The sequence below is a fragment of the Rana temporaria genome, chromosome 12, assembly GCF_905171775.1.
Source record: "Rana temporaria chromosome 12, aRanTem1.1, whole genome shotgun sequence".
Lineage (NCBI taxonomy): Eukaryota > Metazoa > Chordata > Amphibia > Anura > Ranidae > Rana > Rana temporaria.
The window spans coordinates 126,540,598-126,551,696 of NC_053500.1; the positions used below are offsets into that span (position 1 = coordinate 126,540,598).

Genomic DNA, 11,099 nt, shown 5'->3' on the forward strand with positions numbered 1-11,099 from the left:
GGTACACTTTAACTGACTTATCTGGGGTCTATTAGACCCTAGAGCTCTCATCTGCCCTTAAAAGCATTTGATCAAACCAAGATCACTTTGATCAGATGCTTTCACAGGCCAGTAACGGTCTGTTTATATTGGACTGAAACCATAAGTGACAAAATACTTGCTGCTTCCGATTTCTGAGACCATAGAGATGATCGGGGAGGTTCTGGTCCTTGGTCATCTCTATGGTAAGTCAGCAGAAACGCTGGCTTCAGTCCTGGGATCCCTGGTAGGATTGGAGGGCCCAGGAAGGCAGTAGAAGGGGTATGGGTAGGTCCTTTCGGAGGAAGTGGTTAAAGGATATCTAAACTAAAGAACTAAAATGTAATAAATGTCCTTAGATGTGGTAACTAAAGGCCGTCCGCTTTAATATTATAGAAAACTCCAGTGATATATACCTCCATCTAGTGGCCAAGTGCGGTATAACACATTAGCCTAGACAAGTTTGCTTGACTGGAGCTCAAGCACTGCTTTTCAATAATAAAAGGTAGATCTTTTATGAAGCAATCTTAGAGCCGGTTCACACTGGGACAACACGACTTTCAGCATGACTTTGGGAGGCAACTTGGACACGACTTGAGTATGAATCACAACACGACTCGCAATACGACCTGAAGTCGTCTCCAGGAAGGGGAACTCGATGCCAAATTTTAAATAAAAAACCGGCATGGGTTCCCCCTCTAGGAGCATACCAGGCCCTTAGGTCTGGTATGGATTTCAAGGGGAACTCCCTACACCGGAAAAAACGGTGTGGGGGTACCCCCCAAATCCATACCAGACCCTTATCCGAGCACGCAGACCGGTCAGGAAAGGGGGTGGGGACGGGCGAGCGCCCCCACCTCCTGAGCCATACCAGGCAGCATGCCCTCAACATGGGGTGGGTTCTTTGGGGCAGGGGGGCGCCCTGTGGCCCTCCCACCCCAAAGCTCCTTGTCGATGGGGACAAGGGCCTCTTCCCGACAGCCCTGGTCGTTGGTTGTCGGGGTCTGCGGGCGGGGGCTTATCGGAATCTTGGAGCCCCCTTTAATAAGGGGGCCCCCAGATCCCGGCCCCCCACCCTAGGTGAATGAGTATGGAGTACATCGTACACCTACTCATTCACCTGGTGGAATAAAAACATCAATAAAAAAACACTACACAGTTTGTTTTTTTCAAAAGAAATACACAGGTTTTTAAAGTAGTTTATTAGGCAGCTCCGGGGGTCTTCTTCCGACTTCGGGGGTCTTCTGCCGGGCACCACAGCTGTTTTCTTTCAGCTCTTTTACCAGCGGTGGCCCAGTCTTCTCCCTTCTTCCGACTTCGGGTGGTCTTCTTCCGACTTCGGGGGTCTTCTTTCGACTTCGGGGGTCTTCTTCCGACTTCTCCGCTCTCTTGTCCCGCTCTCCGGTTCTTTTTCTCTTCTGCTGGGCACCACCGCTGTCTTCTTTCAGCTCTTTCACCAGCGGGGGCCCGGTCTTCTATGTCGCCTTCTTCTCCTCTTCGATGTTGACTCGACGCTCCCTCCCGCTGTAATGCCGGGTGTGCGGTGCGCGGCGATTTATATAGGCCTCTTATGACGTCACAGTCCCAGCATGCTCCGGGTGATGACAGATCTCAATGTATTCATGCAGGCTTGAAAGTCAACTTTAACATTTTGTTTTGTTTAAATCTTTAGATTTATGGTAATCCAAAACTCAACCAGCCTCTGAGTGTAATCCTGTCCTTCTCCAACCCTTTTAATGAAGTTCTAAGCAACTGCAATATGACTGCAGAAGGGGCGGGGCTATTTCCAGATGGCCCTATCACAGCACAGTAAGTATGATCCTGAAAATATCACTATTATCAAGTAGAGAAAAATTCATGTATAATTAAAGCTGGAATAAACCCAAAAATTTAATATATTGCAGCTTACCAGTCATGAATTGTGGTGGCTGCATTTGATTTCCATTTTTAGGCATTTGTCCCACTGTTTTCATCTGGTGATCTGGCCAGTAACACACCTCCTGTATTAGAGCACCCCCCCCCTCTCTATGGATGAAGGAGCACAGGGGGAACCTTTGAATAGCAGCATTGTCAGTCTGGATGGAGCGGAGTGTTAGATGTAAACAGATTTAGATACACTAACAAATTAAAGCCAAACTGCAGTTACTCAAGCAGTTACAGCTGCAGTTTTTGTTTTGGGATAAGTGAAAGAAAGAAGGAAAACGGGACTATAGAGGTGCTGTTAAACTAGTATCGAACACAATGGAAGACCATTTAATAAAAAGTATACAATACATTTTATTAGTAAATTATACAAAATTGGTAAAATTAGAGCAATATCACTGAATGAATTCGCGATAGGGTGTTTCCAAAATGGTGGTTGCATCAGTTGTGGGCTAAGAGGATCATACGTAGTCCCTACATGTTTCTCCCCAATGGGGCTTCGTCAGGGGAAGTATGCCTCAACCGTCTATACAGGTAGCAACTAATAAAAGAAAAAAAATGAATTACCACCTAGAAATTAATCATTATAAATATTTATTTAGGATTGGAGGTCCACCCCTTTTGGAATAAGTGTTTTGCATAAATAAATAAAAGCTGATCATTGTAAGCACCCCTGTCAGTGGTAAATGAATTGTCTCAACACTCTAAGCTGCTACATCTGCAGGAGAGCTTGCTCTATTGAAATACAACAGACTTACTGGTCAGATCAACAGGTGAAAATAAAAGAAAGAAAGCCTAAAAAAGAAAACAAAGCTGCTATACAATTATCATTTTAGTAGTGGGTTTAGTAACACTTTAAGGCTTAAAGGGCTCTAGTCTCTTGGAGAACCATATGTCCTTATTAGGACAGCTGCCAATTAGGAAGCATACTAACAGGGGCGGACTGACAACTCATGGGGCCCCCGGGCAATAGGAGTTTATGGGGCCCCTAGGCAATAGGAGATTGTGGGGCCCCCAGGCAACAGGAGATTATGGGGCCCCCATTCAATAGATTATGGGGCCACACAGTGTAAACACACACACATACAGTATACACACACACACACACACACACACATACAGTATACACACACACAATATACACACAGTATACTAGCTCGCACCTCTGCCACCCCTCACTGCTATTGTAAAATCAGGAAATAACTTACTGCCTTTTCTATCATTTGATATAAATAAAAAAAATGAAAAGTCAGCCGTAAGAATGACACATCCTCTTATGCCCCGTACACACATGCAGGATTTCTGACGGGAAAAGTTTCCATCGGAAATTTCGAGTTGAAAGCCGAGAACCAGCTTGGTTCAGTCTTTCCCCCTACACGCGGCTGGTTTTCCCGACAGGAAAACTGTGATGGAGCTTTGGCTGGGAATCCCGGCCGTGTGTCTGCGCCATTGCAGTTTTTCCCATAGGAAAACTGGCAGAAAACGCCGGACAAAAGTCCGCCGGAACTGGTTCTCTTTTTTTGTCCGCCGGTTTTTGGGCAGTTTTCCCATCGGAAAAACTGCGAGGAGCATACACACGGCCGGGATTCCTGGCCAAAAGCTTTTGCCCGGCGGGAAAAAAGAGAACTGGTTAGCCTCGTACACACGATCAGTTTTCCCGACGGGAAAACTGTGAGGAGAGCTTTTGGCCGGGAATCCTAGCCGTGTGTATGCTCCTCGCAGTTTTTCCGATGGGAAAACTGCCCAAAAACCGGCGGACAAAAAAAGAAAACCAGTTCCGTCTGACTTTTGCTCGGCATTTTTCCTATGGAAAAAACTGTCTCGAAAACCGGCCGTGTGTAGGGGAAAGACTGAAGCAAGCAGGTTCTTGGCTTTCACATTGGGATTTCCGTATTTTTTTTTCATATATATTTTTTTCTCTTCAGTCTTCACGAGGCAATCAGGGGGCTTCAGTAACCAAAACTGCAGTGTTTATCCTCGTGACACATCACAGCAAGCACCTTCATGGCTAACAGAGTACAGAATTAGAATTAGACTTGGGAAACTCAACATTAATAAATCACCGGGTTCGGATGGCTTGCACCCGAGGGTACTTGGGGAACTCAGTCAAGTAATTGCCAGACCATTGTTCCTAATTTTTACTGACAGTCTACTGACTGGAATGGTACCAGCGGATTGGAGAAAAGCCAATGTAGCACCAATATTTAAAAAGGGCCCAAAATACATCCCTGGGAATTACAGACCAGTTAGCCTAACATCAATAATATCCAAGCTCTTGGAGGGGATGATAAGGGACTATATACAAGATTTTAGTAATGAGAATGGTATCATTAGCAGTATTCGGCATGGATTCATGAAGAATCGTTATTGCCAAACTAATCTATCAACCTTCTATAATGAGGTGAGCTGCCATCTAGATAAAGGAAGGCCCGAAGATGTGGTGTATCTGGATTTTGCAAAAGCATTTGACACAGTTCCCCATAAACGTTTACTGTACAAAATAAGGTCTGTTGGCATGGAACGTAGGGGGAGTACATGGATTGAAAATGTACCTGTAGGAAAAAAGGGCGAGTTTAGAGGGTGGTGATAAAGGGGGAGTGGTTAGGGGTGGGTAGTGGAGTCCCACGTCCCCTCGGGATTTCCGACGGGAACTTTTGCCATCGTAAATCCTGTGCGTGTGTAAGAGGCAATTCTGTTTTTTTGTCCGGCGTTTTTTGGGCAGTTTTCCAGTCGGAAAAACTGCAAGGAGCATACACATGGCCGGGATTCCCGGCCAAAAGCTCTTATCACAGTTTTCCCATCTGGAAAACTGATCGTGTGTACAAGGCTTTACTCACCACTTCCCGGGCACCAGTGAACTCATGTGCAGGGGGTTTCCTAATAGTCCAGATATCAGCAACTGGTTTATGATTCGGCCTATTTGCATCTACCCAAACATGAGATATCAGATTTGAGTGCAATGACCCTATCGTATAAACAGCACATATTTGTGTGACCCTTTCCACAACAGAACAAGAATTACAGAATAATCTGCATTCTACAAAATATATGATTTGTTAACACAACACTTGGAAGTATGTATATGCATCTGTTGCTTTCCAACATTTGAAAACGTTATTTTTCATTTTATTTTTTTATTTCTGTCCTTTTTCTTCAGCATGGACCAGATTTTTCCGAGGCGGAACGGCTTTGTACGGATCTTCTGCGTTCCATTTAAAAGAGGAAATCTACAGCTTGAAGCCAGCTTCTCTTGCAATAAGATCAAATTTGTGAAAGGAAGTGTAATGATTAATGTTCCCTGGATATAACTGGTTTATTTGAAGTGACCTGATATACACTTCATTATCTAAAACACCTGGGAAGACTGGAGGAATTAATTTCACTATTTATTTTGCCAAGATGCCAAACTTTACAATATATTTCTCTTATGTATTTACAGTCACTTTTTGTATACTGTATGTAATTATAACTTAATGTAAACTTTCCTTCTGATATCATGTGAGTGTCATTGGTTTGAAAGTAATCCACAATCGCATTTTCGATTTCCTTAGACCTGATCTTATCACTGAGGATGGACTCATTAAGTCTCCAGCGTTTGCTGGATCTATGGCTCGAGGGACACTGTAGAGTCATGCCCCGTACACATGAGTGGTTTTCCCGTCGGGAAAAAAAAACAATGGTTTTCCCAACGGAATTCCGCTCAAGCCTGCCTTGCATACACACGGTCACACAAAAGTTCGGTGAAATTTGGACTGCCAAGAACGCAGTGCTTCTGAGCATACGTTGAATTGTTTCGGAGCATGCGTAGGAATTTTTTGCGTCTGGATTTGTAGACACGATCAGACATTCCGATCAGTTTTTCCTGGCGGGAAAAAAGAGATCCTGCTCTCTATCTTTTTCCAGCAGTTTTCCTGTTGGAAAAAGTCTGATGGAGCATACACACGGTTGGGAATCCCGACCAAAAGCTCTCATCAGACTTTTTCCAATAGGAAAACTGATCACGTGTGGAAAACCATAGAGTGATCCGACCAGGTGGAGTCCCTAATATAGGACTTAGATGCCAGTGGGATCGTGGCAGTGGCTATGAATACTTGGTCTATCCTGGCAAAAGAGTTATGTGGGCTAGAGTAGTGTGTGTAGTCACACAATGTTGGGTTAATTTCTCTCCAAACATCCACCAAGCCATGTTGAAAAATGATTTTAATGATACGCAGGCTCTGTTTAAAAGGTCGGGTAAGGCGTTTGACAAGGGTCTGGATAAAACGCAATCTTTGAGCCTCCCCCAAATATAACTGTACCTCCCAGCATAGGAGCCAGGAGTAGTAGCATGGATTGGAAAACTGAAAATTACCCTTTTTTGGGAGCGTAGTATGAAACAAAAGAGAATATCTGATCATCAAGAATGTATCTGCCCTCTGGGTCTCAAAGTTCTGATTTGAAGGGAGAAATTACACTTGTGGTAGAATAGAATGGCGACCCCCTTGGTTTTGTCATCATCGTTGGCCGTATAAAAGGTAGGGAATTTGGAATGAATAAAAGTAGGGCAATACCGCTTAGGAAAATGTGTTTCTTGTAAAAGGGCCACGTCTATTTTTTCGAGTGTGTAAATAATGTAAGACTTTTCGCCTTTGACCTTAGGGAGTTCAAACCTTGAACATTGTGAGAGACCACCCTTAAATGGTGACGTACTGGAGGGGTGTCAGCCATGGAGCAGAAGGGATAACCAAACAATCATGATAATGGCACTTACCACCGGGTCCTCATAGGTCCAAGGGCAAAGACCAAGAATGATTGAGTCACTTGGCTCCATTGACACATCTCCTGAGGCTTTCCATTGCAAAATAACAACAGTCGGTCGGCAAGTGGTTAAACAACTTATTTTATAACTATTATTATTTAGGTACTTATTTAGCGCTATCAATTTACGCAGCGCTTTACATATACATTGCACATTCACATCGGTCCCTACCCTCAAGGACCTTTTAATCTAAGGTCCCTAACTCACATTCATATACCAGGGCCAATTTTTTAGACAGAAACCAATTAATCTATCAGCATGTCTTTTAGGCAAGATTGCGCTTTTACTGTTCAGGTATGGGAATTGCCAACCTTTCCTTTTTAATACACCAAACTAATTTGATTTACAAATTACTGAATTACTGTAGGTAATTATATAAAGTACGGTAAATTAAACAAATTAAAATGCTAATTAAAACTTCCCACAATAAAATAAATACATTTCCTCATTTTAAAGTTGACTTTCAACTACAGACGGTAACTTGAGGCAGGAACAGCTTTAACATTCCTTCCTTGTTTGCCGTGATACTTGCACAAGAAGCTACTGTCATACCAGATAATACTTCATGAATATGTATGAGAGGGTGGCTCGTCGCTACTGACTCTTTTCTGACTTAGAGTGAACACATATTATTAGATTTGCATTTATATAAAAAAAAATTAAAAAGTTGCAGAATTATTATCATGGTACCTTTTTAGTACAATGGTGGTGTAGGGATCTGCTGCCCCCTACAGTCTAATAGCTGCATTCACGTAGGGCAGCGTATGTTTCAGCCGGCGTAGCGCATCGTATTTACGCTACGCCGCCGTTGGAGAGGCAAGTGCTGTATTCACAAAGCACTTGCGTCCTAAGTTACGGCGGCGTAGCGTAAATGTGCCGGCCTAAGCGAGCCTAATTCAAATGAGGAACAGGGGGGCGTGTTTTATGTTAATGAATCGTGACCCGACGTGATTGACGTATTTAACGAACGGCGCATGCGCCGTCCGTGGACATATCCCAGTGTGCATTGCTCCAAAATACGCCGCAAGGACTTATTGGTTTCGACGTGAACGTAAATTACGTCCAGCCCCATTCACGGACGACTTACGCAAACGACGTAAAGTTTTCAAAATTCGACGCGGGAACGACGTCCATACTTAACATTGGCTAGGCCAGCTTTTTGTTGGACTAACTTTACGCCTGAAAACGCCTTACGTAAACGGAGTACCTTTATTGTGACGGGCAAGCGTACATTCGTGAATGGGCGTATCTTGCTGATTTACGCAAGTAGGAACAACCATATGTCTCCTCCCTCAGTCAGTCTTATCCCCATACAGTTAGAAATCATCTAGGGAACACACATTTAACCCCTTGATCGCCCCCTAGTGTTAACCCCTTCCCTACCAGTGACATTTACACAGTAATCAGTGCATTTTTTTATAGCTCTGATCGCTGTATAAATGTCAATGGTCCCAAAAATGTGTCAAATATGTTCGTCCTGTCTGCTGTAATGTCGCAGTACCACAAAAAAAAAAAAAAAGATCACCGCCATTACTAGTAAAAAAAAAAATGCCATTAATCTTTCCCATAGCTTGTAGATGCTATAACTTTTGCGCAAACCAATCAATATACGCTTATTGTGATTTTTTTTGAGGAGGAGAGAGGCGGCGGGTCACGTAAGCAGCAGGAGTGGAGGGGGCGGGCACGGACACGGAACTGACAGGCAGGGAGGAAGGGGGAGAGGACAGAGGGGAGCACAGAGGAGAGAGCGGATGATGGAGGCACGTAAACTGACCACAGTGTCAGGGCTCAGCAGCTGTATATAACATTTTTTTTTTTCCAATAACAATTGTATTGATCAAATAAAGTTAGTACATATATAACTCACAGTCTGTATATAACATTTTAATGGCAGTCTAGGTGTTAAAAAATATTTAGACTCAGGAACAAAAATTTAATATATTGCAGTTTACCAGGCCTTGGACATGGTGGCTGTATTTGTTTCTTGTTTTTTAAGTTAAAACATTTTTTAGCAAGTAAAGAAACGCCTGTTGATCTTGCCGGAAATGTAATGTCCTTTTTACTTCCTGTGAGTTGAAGTAACATCACAAACAATGTTATCTTTTTTCTAATCCCCCCCATCTCCATGTAATAGAGGGGAAGATGTTTGTAGCCCTTTCCTAGGGTGAGAAGGGTGAAGATTTAAAACAAATCACACTCTTATGCCGTGCACACACGATCGGACATTCCGACAACAAAAAACGTGGATTTTTTTCCGACGGATTGTTCGCTCAAACTTGTCTTGCATACACACGGTCACACAAATGTTGTCGGAAATTCCGAACGTCAAGAACGCGGTCACGTACAACACTACGACGAGCCGAGAAAAATGAAGTTCAATGATTCCGGGCATGCGTTGAATTGATTCCGAGTATGTGTAGGATTTTTGTGTCGGAATTGCATACAGACGATCTGAGAACTTTTTTTGTCTGAAAAATTTAGAACCGGCTCCCAAACATTTGTTGTCAGAAATTCCGACAGCAAATGTCCAACGGAGCATACACACGGTCAGAATATCCGACTAAAAGCTCACATCGAACATTTGTTGTTGGAAATTCCGACCGTGTGTACGCGGCATTACAGTTTTCAGATTATTTAAGGCATCAGATGATGTATTCTTTGTCAAAGAAAACATGGACCAAGCCCTCAGCTTATGGCTGCAATTATGTTGTACAGCTTTTTGTTATTTACTCCGCCTTGGCATGAGATTCAATCCGAGTTCAGTGAGTATCTTGTCATGTAATTATCAAACACTTGCTGCCAAGAAACATGCATTGGCTCCAAGGCCTATTGTATTGTGATGCACTGTATGTTCTTATTAACCAATAGGATATTAGGAAAAATGCAACTTTTACCCAACAAACCAAAATAAAAAGTAAAAGTAAAAAAGAACTTTGGTAAAAATAGGTAAGGAGGTCGGGACTCTATAATTATGTAACGAATTAAATTATAGGTATTGGAATTTACTTTCAAATTTGGCTGTTAGTGAATGTAACGATTACAAATTTATCTGAAGTTACAAATTATCCGAAGTAAGGAATGCAAAACGAAATAATAATGATTAAAAATAATAATACGTTTTTATTATTATTGTTGTTTTTTTTTTTTGTATTAATTCAATATGTTCCGTTCATTTAGATAGGCATTCGTTATTACGGATAATTTGTAACTTCAGATAAATTCATATGTGTTTACTTTCACTAACAGCCAAATTTAAAAGGATATTCCAATACCTATAATTTAATAGTTAGTAATAGTTAAGCTATATGAAAAATCATCCGAAATTCAGTCAATTCGACAGTTTTTTTGTTTTTCGGACAGTTAATGGGCACAAATCAGTACTTGGGACGTTTTTGAGCCGAAAAAACAAGGACAAGTTTGGAAATCTTCTACCTAACGAATGATAAATTGAAAGGTTAATGTGTTTCCCGTCCAAACTGTTTGCACTAAGTATATGTGAAAAAACGAACAAAAAAATGATTAATTTATGTCTATTGAACAATTTATCAGTCATTACATGATGGCACTATCATTTGCTCTCACGGCCGAATGTTCGTTTTTCAAAAATGGGTTTGAACGATTTTTCGTAGTGTATGGCCAGCATTATTATTAGTTAGTTATTTCAGATATTAGAATTTTTGGACTTTCGTTCTTATTTTCGGATTTTCATTCTTTTGGATTTTCGTATTGCAATTCTTATTTTTGTTTTTTTTCATATTTTTGAATTTCGAATATCCGAATTTTGGATTTTCTAATTTTCAAAATTTAGAATTTTCGCATTTCAAAATCTTTTCAAATATTTGGAAAAATGTGGACATTCGTAAATTCAGATATTTCCGAACCAACGAATTTGGAACTAACTTATTTTTAAACTGTATACTTTATTAGTATATAAAATAACAATATAGTCACCTCCCTTCTCACCCTTCAGAGGAGAATGGGCAAACTGATAGAAAGGCAATAGTATAACCATTGAACCATACTAATGCCATTGAATTGCAAATCTAATTTTGTTATTTTAAAAAATCTGTTCTGCAGAAAGAAGTTGTTATCTTATTAAAAACACTTAGGTGTGAGTAAGCTATATTGTGGATTTATTGTGTCTCTCTGTAAATTAGACTTAAATCCTTTTTTGTCAAAGATGTAATTACTCTTAAAGCTTAGGTAGGATAAAGCTAAATGACATTAAGAGGCCAGACATATCACATATCAGTGATGCAAATATATTCCAATATATGTAAAAAGTCCCAGACGTTAGCTCATTGTGGCATGTTTGGGAAAATAAAAATAAACCTCTTAGCTGAGAATTTTAATTATATAG

At 41.3% G+C, this 11,099-nt stretch overlaps 1 protein-coding gene across 3 annotated transcripts in view; it reads left to right on the plus strand.

Moving 5' to 3' along the window:
* LOC120918797 (protein-glutamine gamma-glutamyltransferase 5-like) overlaps window positions 1-5,433 on the plus strand; it is a 45,311-nt gene extending 39,878 nt beyond the window's left edge. For 2 of the 3 annotated variants that reach the window (XM_040330596.1, XM_040330597.1), the window contains exons 12-13: window positions 1,691-1,827; window positions 5,099-5,433. In XM_040330596.1, coding sequence (XP_040186530.1) covers window positions 1,691-1,827; window positions 5,099-5,249 — 288 coding nt within the window. In that variant the 3' untranslated portion in view covers window positions 5,250-5,433. The remainder of the gene's footprint in view (window positions 1-1,690; window positions 1,828-5,098) is intronic. The other variant, XM_040330598.1, reaches the window with a different exon arrangement.
* The last annotated feature ends 5,666 nt before the right edge of the window (window positions 5,434-11,099 follow it).